The 15716-nt window shown below is 40.3% G+C and overlaps 2 protein-coding genes across 2 annotated transcripts in view; one reads left to right on the top strand and one right to left on the bottom strand.

Annotated features, from left to right (window-relative positions):
• Window positions 1-7127: 7127 nt before the first annotated feature.
• On the bottom strand, window positions 7128-11628 carry gdap1 (ganglioside induced differentiation associated protein 1). The gene is made up of 6 exons (XM_010733760.3): window positions 11426-11628; window positions 10356-10548; window positions 9666-9839; window positions 9174-9268; window positions 8624-8738; window positions 7128-8417 (listed from the first exon to the last, which is right to left on the bottom strand). Exons 1-6 carry the CDS (start codon window positions 11582-11584, stop codon window positions 8065-8067), a joined length of 1089 nt encoding a protein of 362 aa, XP_010732062.1. The 5' UTR covers window positions 11585-11628; the 3' UTR covers window positions 7128-8064.
• Window positions 11629-12861: 1233 nt separating this feature from the next.
• Window positions 12862-15716, top strand: part of jph1a (junctophilin 1a) — a 32016-nt gene continuing 29161 nt past the window's right edge. The window contains exons 1-2 of the mRNA XM_019260777.2: window positions 12862-13041; window positions 13161-13660. Coding sequence (XP_019116322.1) covers window positions 13282-13660 — 379 coding nt within the window. The 5' untranslated portion in view covers window positions 12862-13041; window positions 13161-13281. The remainder of the gene's footprint in view (window positions 13042-13160; window positions 13661-15716) is intronic.

The raw sequence follows: 15716 nt of genomic DNA, 5'->3' as shown, positions 1-15716 counted from the left end.
GGCTAAAACTTATATACATTTCCTTCAAAAGATTAAGACTAGAACAAAATCAGAATCAACACTGTTAACAAAGGCCAGTGAGCAGCGTGAGTGTTTGCATGCATGCTCAAGCCATATGCTGATGTTATGATTGGCTTTAGCTCACTGATCTGTGATTGAGGAGAATTTTCTCTTGTACAGAGCCAAAATCAGCAACAAATGAATCAGTCATTTTACTATGTTTGTGTCTTGCATATGCAACAATGGTGTATCTGATTGGCAAGGTACACCACTTACAATTAGTCCAGATGTAATGTTTTTTTTTCTCCAGTAAATGGTAATACAGTCTCCTTCTAAGAATTGAAAATCAAAACATATTGTAATTTAACCGAATACGAATTGTCAGCAATAACTTCACAGACACCGATTAATGCAGATGTCGACGTTTATCAAACCACAATGCGTGCTATTTTAGTAATGAAAGTGTTATATGATCCTTAACTGACTCAAAGTCAAACTATAAAGCATCGGTCGTCAAGAAAGACCATTCACTGAGTGTCCCGAATATCTCATAGGACGTTGGAGGATATTGGTTATGTTTCCTAAGCCTGCCAACAATCAAAGAAAATACCTGGGAAAATTTCTGCTTTGCTTTATGTCTGTACATTACCAATAAGCCTGTACCAAACAGTGGGACAAGCTAAGCAGTTGATATCTCAGTGAAGCCACTGCAAAATTATTAATTCTGTATTTCTTCTGTTCCTCCTTTTTGATATGCTTTAAAAGCCTCTTTGTGTTCCTAGTTGCAAGAAACGTATATAATAGCACTAACTGCAGTGAACAAAGCGGATCCATAAATTTGAATATACGTGACACGGTCAGGAAGCTGTGCAGACATTTTCAGGGTCTGTTTCTGGTAACCCACAGTCAGTGTTGGACGAGTATAAATCCCTACATGAATCATCCAACACACTGAAGACATCTGTAGCTTCTTTTCACCTGATAGCAAGATGCTCCATGAGAATGACGTAATACGTCTGGAAGTACAATGCTACCTTTCCACACCAGGGCCTGAACCAACCAACCAACAAGGCAAGAAAGTGATTCCTCACTGGCTTCCCACCAACTGCAGATGGGGATTGATTGAAAACAGGTGAGAGTGCTACCTCAACTGACTGAGTATATTTAATCTCAAAGCTAGATAGATCAACAACACACTGACACATAATGACATGTCTCAATTGGAATACTTTCATTAGTATGTTTCTATGTACTACAATGTGCACACTTTGTACTTCCCGTCATATTGTGCTAATTTTGGCAGGGTAGTGTTGTCTCAATTTGAGTGTGGCTGTTGTGCACATTTTACCACTTAAGTTTGACTGCCAAAATATAAATATAAAACATGTGTACAATTCACATTTGTATACTGCGGTATTCACCGCAACCAATTCAGTTTCAACAACTTCCTCAGCTGCTATTATCACACTGCTGATGGTTCCTCTATGTAGCCAAAACGGTGACCGCTGAGGGCGAGAAGTGTCCAACGTTCCACACTCAACTTTTCGACCGCTATAAGTGCACCGTCTGAGTACTGCATTTCGACATATCTAAACAATGTGAATGCACTTATGCAAATATAAAGTGTAACTATGGAAGTATGCGAACTGAGACACCGCATGGACCCAATGTGTTAGCTTGTGTTAGCTGTCTTTGCTAACATCATTTGTAAACCCACGTTCAGAAACTGACGGTTGTGGAGGAAGTGAGGATTTATGTGTGCTACTGTGTTTAGTCACTTGGGCTAAGCTGTTTATGGTGAGTAAACACCTTACAGCATGATTGTATTCACACGTCAAATTCAGAACATGAGTCATGGGTGTGACAGCTTTAAGAATATGAGCTGTGCAATGCAAGTAATGTAACAAATTAATTTTGGCATTAAGAATTAGTAAAGTAAGCAATGTAATGAGTAACTGATTGGTAACTTGCCCAACACTGATCAGTACACATCTGTCTCTTTAAATGTTCATAATTACTGTACCTTAATTACAGGTGGATCCAAAGATACTTATAGTATGTGGTCTAATCCCATCCAAGTTCAATCCATGATCACTTTTGTTCTTTGGATATTTCATAGCTTCTTCTTTGGAAGATGACAGGTGTTATACATGTTTGAAGCTCAGGCCTTGTTGCTTTAGGAAGTTATGGGAGAGGAAGTGTTTTTCAAAGCGAGAGGTGAGTTCAGTATTTACATTAGGCTATCAGTTTATATGGCCTCAGCTGCGCCCAGCCTCCTCACAGGGTCTGTTAAGTGACTTTCACAGTAGGTGGAGTGACCCGCAATGACCTCTGAGATGAGACAGATCATAAATTAGAGCAACAATGACATTAATTTGTCTCAAGATGATGTATGGTTGCAAGAATGTACAAACTCGGACACACACTTGACCCCCTTACCATTTGAACACATTAAACTGCATAACTCTGATCAGATCAGACTCAATTATGCTGAAATTGAACAGTATCCTCCTTAATCAACCAAAATGTAACACCACCTGTCAGATTTGTACACTTTCCATGCAGAAACAGTCGAGTTTCAAAAGTTGGAAAAACAATTCCTCCCATCACCTCAGATCCCCGGTGACATTGCTGTGGTTAATTTGCATGGTAATGGCACACATATCATACACAGACAATTCATTAACATAATAAAAAGCTGATGGTGTGTTTGACTTGGCCACATCTGGCCAATTGAACAGAGATTTAAAGCAGGTTCGCTCCAAGCGGCGTTGGGTATCATCTCTCCTGCGTAGCAGTGTTTATGTAGGCCAAGTTTAAATATTTGAAGAGCACATGTGGGGATGAATGGTGGCACAGGATTTCATCATAAAGCTGTGAAGGGCAAGCCAGCAGGGGGTCATTTTAACAGTAGTGTCAACATCATGAGATCCCACCTCTCTCGACTCAGCAAACAGTACATCGCAGACACTCTGAAAGACGGTGACGGCTGCTTTCTGGAAAGGCCTGGTGGTTTTCTCAGAACACCTTTGATGGTGCCAACATGCATTGGACATGTTCCCCCACTGATTCTCAGCAGTGTGTCCAAAGTAACCATGAGAGGAAAACTAGGGGTCTGATGTAACAAAAATGCTCACTGGACAATGGTGACAAAAGTGCTGTTGACACTGTACAAAGAGCAAAACAGCTGCTGCTCCATTTACTGAGGAAGTTCATCTTACCATGGTCTACAGTGTCATTACGTAATGCCACTGTAGATACAGGAACAAATGACACTCTTTTATCTTCTCAAACATCTTTTCCATTTGTTTTGACCAGTCAGAAGGCAAGGAGAATTGCTTGCTATTGGTTTTGCAGATGTGATGGAGAATATTCGATGATACATCTTGTTCCTCTCCCCTCATTGCTTCATTGTTCCTCTGGTTTATATCACAGTTTCCCTTCTGCCTATGTCATCCCCAACACTATTCTACCCCCCCCCCCCCCCAAAAAAAAAAATCTACCAGTACCAATGCAGCTCACAGCTTTGGATTGCAAGAAGTGTGGAAGTTTCCATGGTCCCACTCAGTCATTCACTAGGGCAAGAGCCACATCAAGCAAGTGTAGTTCTCAGCTACTGCTGCGTGGGTTTCTGTTTACCCAGCCTGCCAGTCTGTGGACTTCCAGCACAGCTCATACATCATCACCCCACTGTCCACCTGCCTCACTGCCTTAAAGCGGAGAGTTTCAATCAAGCAAGAGTTCCCTGCTGCTCTGTAAGAGTGATTATTACTCTAGCTAGCTTGATTATTTTAGAGGCTGTTCTCATCTGTGTTTTTTCACAGAGGATTGTGGTTCCAACCAAAAAGGTTCAGAGATCATAGTTTTCCATGTGGGCTTGATATTTTTCTTTATCTTCTCAAAGACGCATCATTATATTTTACTTTAGGGTCGTAAAAGTCAAAATGAGAAGCTCCACCTCCATTACAAACCATTTGACACTTTGCAGCACAGTTTTTGTCCAAATCATTTTTCTCAGTCAGTCAAATCAGTTTTGCACTTGACTCCTCCCTTTTCACTCACATATTTCCATCCATCACTCCCAGCCGTCCCTACCACACTCTACCACAAGCCTCCATCTTTCTCACCCTCTCCATTTTCTGTTTGTGTGTCTGTGGGCATGCATGTCTGCTGGGGGTTTCCATGCACCTCTCCCTTTCCAAAAACAGACACCTGCACTACCCCACCCATCCACCTCTGACGTAGATACTCCCTACTGGGAAAAGCAAATGAGAAGAACTGTGTTCAGAGTAAAAGGGTTAAAGGGAGAAAGAGAGGGAACGTAATAGAGGGAGTCTGTGATGCCTTCAGACGCAGTTGATCTTGTTTATTTGAAGTGCAGCAAAGAAACTGCATACAACTCTCTGTTAGTGGTCTGACTTGACGCCAGTCACCATCTCTAACGTACACCGGGGGGTTTAATGGCTCTCTAAATAGGAATACAAATAATCCACCAGTTGGACTACGTATTACAGTACAACAGAAGCTTTGGTACAGAGGTGACTCAACTCTAATGCCACATCATCAAGGACACACTATGGTTTCTCAACTTTCATTGCAGTATCATTCATCGCAGAGCCTTTGACAGTCCTTAGACCTTGCCTGGCAGGCCTTATGTAGGCACAGATGGCTTCTGTACCTGAAATCAGCCAAACTCTGCTCCACTTAATCTTATCATTCACCTAATGGCTATACAATCATTAAAAGGACAAGTGTGTAGGATTTAGTGACATCTAGTGGTGTAGTTGCTGATTGCAAACTCCTCGCCTTGTCCTCCCCTTTATGGTCAGCTATTGTGGTGGCAAAATTTGTAAAAAAACAACAACAACATATATACAGAGCAAGTGTTTGTTTTGTCCATTCTAGGCTACTGTAAAAACAATGTGGTTTAACACAACGGACTCCATTGAAGAGAACCCACAGCGTCTGTGGATAATAAAGACTCATTCTAAGGTCACAAAAATAAAACGATTCTTATTTCCAGGAGATTATACACTAATGTAAACATAGTTACGCATATTATATTATATTTCTGGAATATTTTGTAAATAGAGCCCCCTAAATCATACACACCGGACCTTTAAAGGCATCATTCTGTGACATGCAAAGTGCTTGCTTGCTACATTCAGCAACTTACACTTACAACTTGAAAAGATTCCCCATTGTTGCCTTTATTTCTTTTGTTGCTCTCAATCTGGCTAGCTAGTTTTTTAAATTTTGTATTAAAACTCAAATAATTTCAGTAATCTTGAATCTGAACCTTCCTTTGGCAGGAAGGTTAATGTGATTGATGGTTCATCAAGAAAAGGACATTTCTCCAAAACATCTCATAGTTATAGATTTAGTCGGACTGATTGGGTCTATGATCCACTTATTAGTAAAGGCCAAAAAAATGAGCCTTTATTATAAATATTGTAAATAAGTCCTTTAAATGTATTTGAAAATGTATGAAACCTGTCAGCAACTACTATAAACAGTTGACCTTCTGTTTAAAGCTATTCAAATATTTTGTTGTATGTGTCTGGCCAAAGTGCTCAGGACTGTTAATAAGCTGACAGCTTCGTCTAATATTACACGACATTGACTCTACAACAAAGAAAGACATCACTATTGTTTTATGGCCTGAGTGAGGAGAACACTGTCCAATTATTGTGAACCACCTGTTGAATTTTAAACAACAGAATAGCAAGATGTCAGGACTAATCGTAAAACAATATGTGACCATGTCCAGCATCAGCACAAGCTTTATTTTGTCAGCTGGCTGAATCGCTTTTGGCTACAACTGCAGCTCTAATAGATAACAGTCCACAGACTCATTTATCCAAAGGACAAATCTATTAAATGTCATGCATGCACATCATGCACGGTGTAAAGAGCAGTCATTTTCTAAGAAAGACAAAAAAAACAGATTGAGAATACACCGACCCCCCCTTCCTGTGAATTATGGGGTGAGTGGTATTCTCCCTATAATTCACAGAGGTGAGTGGTGTTTGAGGAAACACTGCCCCCTAGTTGGGATAGATATGCATCTTTATTTCTTTTATATGAAATAGACAAAAACCTGCCGTATATAATATGCATTTTGTTGACTTGATTCTGATTTGATTATTGATCCTTCAAACAGTCTTCATGTTGTGTGGAATATTAGTCCCTTTTGAAATTAGTTTGAAAACAAGTACAACGTAAAAGTACTTATTATGCAGAAAAACAATCCCTGTAAATGTTCTCCTGTTATATTTGATGTTTATTAATTAATATTACTGCTGCATTCATGTGTATGTTGCATTTTACTGCTGTAGATGTTTACAGTTGCACTAATTTCGACCACTTTATATACTAGTTTAATCTGCAGCAATACATGATATATATTTAATATATTATATATATACATATTCTATAGGATCATCATATGTTTGTAGTGTTGCTGCCCCACGAGGATCACATATTGCAAAAAAGTCAACTTTTCATGAGCTCAGAAAAACTATTCTGCTCTCATGTTTATCATCGTGCATTTTCCAGCTAATACAAAAGGGTCTTTAACTAGTTTATTTACCTTAAGAAGTAACTTTGTCTATAAATTTGCACTTTATTTATGACTTTGAGCCTTATCCCTTAAAATTGCACCAGTGTGATACACCAAAAATGATGTCATATTGGTTGCCGTTTGCCAGGTTATGATTTTCCAGAGGTAACACACAAGTATGAGCTTATTTGACAGCTTGGCTTGCATGTGACTCCAACACGTGTGAGGCATTTCTTTGACAGCCACGCTTTCCTGCCTTCTGGACACTAAAAACAAAGGCCAGACTTTGTTGAAAGATCTAGCATGTGTCTGCTTTATGTGAGACTGAGCTCACGTGAGTGAGGAGTTTAAGTTAAAGCCGAGCATATGTTAAACGTCAGTGCTCGCCCTGACTGGGCAAACAAATTACTGTTGATGTTGACTTACATCCAGACCCTGGGAAATGTAATTAGCAGTCTTTAGATGTTTCCCTTTGAAAAAAAATGTTTAAGACCTTTATGATATATGATAGTCTATTTAATGATGCTGAATTGTGAATTCTAATGTCATTCTCAATCATATCTGATTGACAGGAAACTCTGTAGATCTGTTTGGGAGCATTTTAATTTCAGACAGATGTTGCATATGACAGCCTGAAGATGTGAATGTGACTGGAGAAGCATTCATTCAATCAGCTATTGTTACATAGAGAATATTTCAAAGAATTGTTCATCGGTCGTACAGTAAAACATGAGTGCAGGTGTGATAACAGTGAGTTCCTACGGAGCCTTTGTGTTGACGTGCAGTTTGGTAACTGCTAGAAAGATGAGTTGGTTGGCAGACGCTGGCAGACTTGGTCACAGAAAGCACGCTGAAGATTTCTAGTATACTTTTTAACATTTCTAACATGCAAATGGACGTTACAACGACAACACATATTAGACTCCTAATAGAGATTTAGGGTGTCTGACCATACTGGTGTTTTTGCAGCCATTTACACTAATATAAATGAAGTATGCCTTACATGACAACTTTTGGCACTGTAAAAAAAAATCTACTTGTATTTTGTACATTTGTATCAAGTTATGCTGAATCGCATGGAACATATATATATATTCAGTTTTGTCAGAGAGGAATGGTACATTCATGTGCAAGTATGGATTGTAAAAACAAACAATGCTGTTTGGAAGCTGACTCTTCATTTGCAGAGCTACAAAATCACACGAGATGTGGCATATGTGATGGCAAAAACATGTTAAGATACCAGTATGGTTGTTGAAGTCAATCCTTTGGCGTGTGATACAGATTGAAAGTGCGTTTTGTGCAACCAGCAACAGAGAAAACAACACAATTAAAGTTTGTTTCAATTAAATATTACTGATGCCTGCTGAATGATCAAACTCTCTACTTTAATTTTACGCAATTTAAATTATGACGTAGGCGACATTTCTCATATTTCTGTGTTTATGTACCTCGCAGCCCTTAATTCCGTCCCAAAGCAACTGGAACACACATTGCCTCCCTCAGCTGGAGAGAGTCAGCCTCTTCTTCATGTAAAGAAAAGCAAGGTATGTAGCTCCTCCGAGAACACCTATTAAGAGAGTGGTGCCAAAAATCACCGGTGCGTTCTTCCTGGCCACACGAAACGCCACAGGAAGGACAGCGGAGATCAGGATGTTGTTGACATGGCCCAGCACTCTCCTAAAGGCCGGGCGCTCCACCACGCGCTCGTAGTATGTTTCCAGGTTCACACGGTTACCGTTGCCCCAGTAGCGGCGGGAGAGGCCGAGGAACTTGAGGCGGTGTAAAGTGACTGCCAGAGAGACATCAGCCATGCTGAAAAAATCACCACAAAGCCAGGACTGACTGCCTTCTTCTGTGAGTGCAAGAAGGTAAAGAGAGAGAGTGTAAGGTAACAAAAAGATAACACGACATTCAAAATGTTGCTGCCATCAAAACTTCGATGTCACGCTGGCACATGTGTTGACATTATTACAGTCATAAAAATGTAATTGTGTCTTTTATTGTGTGTCTGTTAATAGTAAAGTGGTTGCTAAGTGACAAGCTATTGTGGTCGCTTACCAGGCGTTTCTTCCACCCTCCTCTGGAGCTCTGTCTCGACCTGGTCCATCACACTCTCCAGTTCATCCAGAAGCTTCTTCAGGTACTTCATGTTGTCATGGTCAAACAACTTGGACTACAGAAACATTTTTATATAAATACTTTTCTACACTGATTATACCTATTATTCATAATACCCCCAAAAACGCACATACCGACTAGGATATATAGACAAATGTGTTCTTTCAGCTGTTAATTTAAGAAAATAAACTTTATTTTCATTTGATTTAGAGATCATAATTTTTATGGATTAAATATAACCTTTGTTTTGCTAGGTGTCTGTATTACATTTGGACTCAGGAGCCCAGAGAGTCTCTAAGCCGAGTCCAGTTATTACAGCCTGGACAGCAATATAAAAAGCTGTAACTCAGTATTATGGGAAACCAGACTCCAAAAAGTCCAGAAATATGTATCATATGTTGCTATGTTTTGGCCTTTTAGGGCAGCACAGCTTAATAGAGAACGATAAATTACAGGTTTGTTTATTTGGCACTCTGCTAACTTTACTTACTTTCAAGCGCCGCTGTTTTGCTATATAAGCATCTTTAAGCTCTGGGTTCTGCTCTGCCAGTTTCTTTAGCTCCGTTTGTGTGTTTCCAATCTGCGCTGTCACACAGAAATACAGTGTCACGTTAGAGACATTATACAGTGATTATTAGAACAAAAGTTTGGTCTGAAAATTCATAATATTGTACAGAAAACACCTTTCCTTTCATGCAACATCTCCCTTTAATTAACAGGCATTTAACAATAGATATAAAGCATGCAGGCAAGAATTAAAGGTGTTCAACTAAGTAGAAAACTTTAAATGTGAGTAGGTTGAGCAGATTGAGTGAGATCTTTGTGGAAGGCTGCCAACAATTTGTTGAATGCATGCCTAGAAAATATAAGGCTGTTCCCCTGGCAACAAGGGGTTTTATCTAGTACTTGGCATAGAGGAGATTATGTGTAGTTGTGCCTGTTTAAAAAAAAACACTCGAGTGCATCACTAAGTGTGTCTTACTTCGTATACATGTGGCAGCATATGCAGGTATGTGGGAGTCCACTGTGATCTCAGGGTGGAGGATGCAGCCATGGGTGTAGGCATCCATCTGCAGCGAGTCCAGCAGCTCTCTGTAGTGTTGCACTCTGAGATAGTATGTACTGCCCTCTTCAGGGATCAGCTTGGGAGTGCCCTCTGGAGACAAACAAATCATGAAAAGGACGGAGCAAGCAACACATGTATGAATGTAAAGGTACTACTTTTTTTCTATCTCCAAATAGAACAGAAAGGAATCAAATTGACTTCTGCCACAGACAACTGAGAAGTGTTTTGATCATTACAAGCAAGCGAGGCTAGCTTAGAATACAGGAGAGCAGTTAAGACCTTTGGATGAGCTTAAATAGGTTCATGCTTACCAGATTTTTGGTGACTGGATGGGACAAGATCAGTGCAAACCAACAGAAAATGGAAAATTTAACAGAAAATGATGAATGGTTGAAAAATAAACAAAGGCACAATACAAAATGTACAACAAATTCAAATAAAAAATGACATTTAGTTTAAAATTAAATTCAACAAAGACCACAGTTGAATTGATAGGATGCATGCAAGATGGATAGGATGGATAGGTAGATAACTATAGCGGGCATAAGATGCAATCTTATGTTTTTCAAAACATAGTTTAAACATAGCTTTTTTTTTCAGTCTCACCATCATTGAAATTTTGCTCCAAGTAGTCCATGATCTGTGTTGGATCACAAATGACGTTGTCATTGTGGACTAGGACCGGCACCTCACCAGTGGGATTAAGGCGCATGAACCAGGGCTCGTTGTGTTCACTGAGCGGTAGGCTCACATCATATTCTTCACAGTGCAAACCTTTCTCTGCTATGGCCAGACGCACCTGCAAAACAAAAAAAATTTTGTAGCAAAAAACAAAATCAATCTTAATCCCATCTAAGGATATAGTTCCTCTCAGTTCATGTTTACCACATATTATGACAAAAAAACAAACAGATGGGCTACGTCTGGTTATGTTGCCACATATTTAGGTAATTTTAATTTTAACAGAAATATGAACAAGAACAAAACATCTATTTAGTGTTTTACAAGATTTTTAACATACTGTTTGTATGTTAGAGAAGCGAAAGTAATATATTATCGATAATTCTCTCGCCTAACATACTGCCTACTGTCCAGTAGGTCCCGTCCACCCGCCCCTTCCTTAGTCCTCTTCCGTCCCATCCACTCCAACCCCTTTGCAGTGAGTTATACTTTTATGGAGCTTATAATTTTTGTTGACAATGTCTGAGAGGTATTAATTTAAATACCATGGTTACTAATTAGGTTGGAGTTTGCAGTAGTGTTAAACCTGGACTGCATTATATCAAGAGGTGTTTCTAATATTTGGGCCACCCCCTTTGCATACATATAATGCAGTCCAGTTTAACACTACTGCAAACTACAACCTCAACAGTAAACATAACAGTTAAATTAATATCTCTCTGACAGTGTCAAAAACAAAAACTGAAACATTATAAGCTTTGTAAAAGCAGATTTGATGGCAGGGTTGTTGTGTTGGATCACATTGGATTGCACAAGAGATTATTTTTGCAACCGAGTACAGATTGTCTGGTCGGTGGGCTTCACAGAATAAAGGCAGTGTCCACAGATAACTCGGATGTCTGAACATCTTCTGACAACATTTCAGAAACATCTGACTCGACATGTGACGGGGAGCTGTCCACTGCGCCGTGGTGCTGAATCGTAAAGACACTCACCTTCTGAGAGTTGAACGACTGCGTCCAGTGATACAGCGTTAACTTTGACTCGCACAGTTTGGCAACTGTATCACACTGCTGCTGCACATCTTGTTCCGAGTCTGTCTCTATAAGAGCTGTTTTCTCATCTTGGGATACAGAGCTGTTTTCGGACGCCATTTTATCTGTTAGTGTTTTTTAGGGGACAAGTGAGGACAGCACATAATATCACAGCAGACAAAATACACCTCCTACTGGCACGGAGTGGAACATTTATCCTCTTCATTTCATAGAGGTACAAACTCTTAAAAAATAAATATAATAATGATAGTTCCTAATTTATTTGTATAGCACGTTTCTGTGCTTCACAGGGCAAAATAATAAAGATAGACAACAGTGAATAGTTGAATTATTAAAATGTTATAATAAATAAAAGCCAGTAAGAAAACCAAAAACCTAAAAAAAGAAAAGTTTAAGAACAATTGTACAAAAATTAAAAAACAAATGAACAAACTTAAAAACTACAACAATAAAACAAACCTATAAGATGAATAAGCACAGGGGATAAAAAAGTCAAAGGAAGGATGACCAGGACTTAAAAGCTCGGTGTTGTAGTCCTAACCATGTTACCCATAAGTCTAAACGTGCTTTATTAATTAAGTTTGTAAGTCTGCAAGTTAGTTTAAAAGTTCATAATTTAAGACTATCCAACAAATAAGCGTTGAGCTACCTAGTATCACAGCTGTACAATGAGTGCATTTGGACAGAAGAGGTCGCTGTTATCTATCCATTAAATGTGTGAGTTACACAAACTGCTCTGTGGTCAGCCCTGATCCAAACAGTGGCCACACTGCTGATACTTGCTTTCACTAATTGAATCATTTGAAATTCATTTTCTGTAGGTTTTAGAGAGAGGCTGACATGAAGCACTGACTAAAGTAGGCTGATGACTAATGTGCTGACTCTTATGGAGTCATTTTGAAGTCAAAATGGCCTTTGCTACAACACATTTTGCAAAAATAAAAACGGTTTATTTAGCTCTCATAGCAGTAATAACACAATACTATGAGACACAAAGACATTTCATAAGATAAGATATTCTATAGTAGAATATATAACAAAATCTACAACTTATAGGCTTAGAAAATACATTCAAACAATAATGTACTGAACACAACATGAACTTGATATGAGTATTAGTGATACTGCATGCTGCACAAATCTGATCTCTAAATCTAAATAGGTATAGCTGTATTTATAGTTTCCTGGTATACATTATCACCTCACAAATATAAGCCATAGGAATAATATTATGTGATTTATAAACAAACTATAATAAGTAATAAACTCACTGTCATTATTCCTTATGTATCATTCACACCTGTAACGTGAGGCGTGTCTGTCAGATGTATAGAGCGCTTTGGCAAAGATATACAAGCACCTTATTTTGGGGGGTAACGCGCTTCACTGAGGGGGGGGAGAGAGAGAGGAGAGTGGGAGGTCCCTGTGGTGTGACGTTGCGATTGGCCCAGTGTCTTTCCTCAGCAGGGACTCGACGCCTCTCTCTCCCTCTGTGATCAGTGGGTGAGAGGGGGGAGACGAGCAACATACAACGGAGAACCCGGCGTGCGCCTCCGGTAAATGACGCCCACCATTCATACCTTTACACTTAGCGTTACGCATGCCTTTTGTATTGCATGTCAGTGTCTGGAAGTACCATCCTCTATCCTCACCCTCCTATTTTTTGCACCTTTAGTCATCATCTTGTTGGCTCATCCTTTCATCTCACCACCGGTCCTGGATCCCCAAACCTCGGTCCTGGAGACGCCTGAGTCTGCAGCAGCGCACGATCTGCTTTATTTCCAGCCTATATCTGAATGACGGGCGGAAGGTTTGACTTCGACGACGGTGGCACTTACTGCGGGGGGTGGGAGGATGGCAAAGCCCACGGACACGGCATCTGCACCGGACCCAAGGGCCAGGGCGAGTACGCCGGGTCCTGGTCGCACGGCTTTGAGATAGTAGGGGTGTACACCTGGCCCAGCGGGAATACTTATAAGGGCTACTGGTCCCAGGGGAAGCGGCATGGGCTCGGCGTGGAGAATAAAGGAAAGTGGATGTACCGCGGAGAGTGGAGTCACGGTTTTAAGGGTCGGTACGGTGTCCGGCAAAGCCACAACACACCTGCTAGATACGACGGTACCTGGAGCAACGGGCTGCAGGATGGATATGGGATCGAAACCTATGGCGATGGCGGTAAGAAACCATGGTCCAGTGTTTGTTTTGCGTGTGTGTCGCTTTAATGGCTGTGACTGATGATGTGTTATGTACTCTGTGCGTTTGTGAGGATGCTCAGAGTCCATCTGAGGGAGGCTAATGGAAAGACAACAGTCCATGAATCTCCATCTGATATGATCTGAGTTGAAGCTGAGATTGCGCACTGCGCACCGTGGTCAAGCGCAACATCATTTACCCCCTAAAAAAACTATGTCTTATCATCCCGGCAATGTTAACTTGCTGCAGTTTAACATAATGGTTCCTCTCTTATTTCAACTCATTTGGCAACTACCGGTTGCTCCTCATATGACAGTGGGAGGAGAGTGAGTCCTGTTGCCAGCTCAAGAAGGAGTTTGGAAATCACAGCAAATCAGTGTGTTTGGAGCCAATTATAGCCAGACTATCACCCACTCCTGTCATTTTCACATTTGAACCTTCACTGCGGTAACACACCTCTTCAAGAGTGTATCTCCTGCATAAATGCCAACCTCTCCAATTAAAATGAACTCGTTTAATCACATTTCTTGAGGAAGTCGAGTCATTATGCAAGTGTGTACAGCATGCCAAGACATTGGAACCCATTTCTAAAGAAACAACTGCAAAACATGTGCAATTTCAGTGAAAAGTTGTGAAGATTTAAAATTGTATTTAACACACATCTGTCATCATATGTCATCTATGGATTCAGTTATTTTATACACACCCCACATGACCTCACTAATCAGTGGCGTGTTCACAGATTGTCTAGAGACTTGTGTGATCAGGGAGGAAACATCTTGAGCGGTCTGCAAACACAGTTGCTTGTAGGCAGTGTAGCAGGCTTGTTACAGACAGTCCTCTCTGATTATAAAACAATCCAAGTCACGGGTGATTTGTGAGCATCGTATCGACTAACGGAAGCCTTATGGTGCAGAGTAAATGCCTCACATATGATGGTTAGAGAGGGCTGGACTTTGGAAATCAGCTGATCCTAGAGGATCTACAGAACATCTGGCCCGTCTGACCCTGCAACATCCTGATAACTTGATCTGCAGGGTGACCGATTTGAACTGTAGCGCAGAGCCAGCCTGTTAATCTCATGCCGTTTATCCATCTAAACTCCTGCCTGGGCTAGTATATCATTTTCTGTTAGAATCTGACTATTATGGCTTACTTCGTTGTTTTGGTCAATGAGATCCAGGTACTAGATCAAAAAGCCTTTCTTATTATTGAGGATCAGGATTGTAATATGATGCTCTGAAGAAGCTACAGTAGGCCAGCACATGCTCACTGGGCTCAGCAGCACCAAATGGGATTAATGAAGTATTCCTCTCATTATGTGACTCATAGCAATTCCCTGCCGTCAGAGACAAACGGATGGTGGTGAATGTGCCTACTGTCAGTGGGGGAGTTAGTGGCTGCCTGAAAATAGGCTCCTAGCTGAGTGATTCACATTTATCCCAAGTGATCCTCAGTATCAGTACCTTAATCAAATCTCTGTGATTGAGTTAAGTTATACTCACAGTCCCAGATCTGAGAGGAAGGAGAGAAAACATTTCATTGGCTGATATACTCCGTACCCCTACAGCAAGGCTCCTCTGTGTTCCCATATGTAGTGATGATTCAACGACTTAGTGCTGATATAGAGAATATCTAGCCAGCAAAAATGCAAGGTGCACAGCAGAGGAACAAGAGAAACCTTGTGAATGTCACAACACATAGCAAAATAAGTACAAAGTGTAACCTTTAAGGTTAATGTTACACAGGTATGATTTAAAAGCATTTACAAAACAGGTTATACTTATCTTCAAATATTCAGCTTTTATCATCAGTGTTGGTGCAAACTCTCCCCTTAATGCCTCAACCTTGAAGAGCATTAGTTTGCTCTGTTTTGTTCTTTGTCTTTCTGGGATAGTTTGTGGATTCAATACTGCAGACAATGTCTAGTCTTGTACACTATTTCAATTGATTTAGATAAAAGACAGCCCTGTTTTTGGAAGATGGCCCGGTGAGACTGTGCAAAGGCAAGCAAAAACAGACCCAAGTAGCACTTTTA

Source organism: Larimichthys crocea, chromosome XXIII, assembly GCF_000972845.2.
Source record: "Larimichthys crocea isolate SSNF chromosome XXIII, L_crocea_2.0, whole genome shotgun sequence".
Classification (NCBI taxonomy): Eukaryota; Metazoa; Chordata; class Actinopteri; family Sciaenidae; genus Larimichthys; species Larimichthys crocea.
This window is presented reverse-complemented; position numbering and strand designations above follow the sequence as displayed.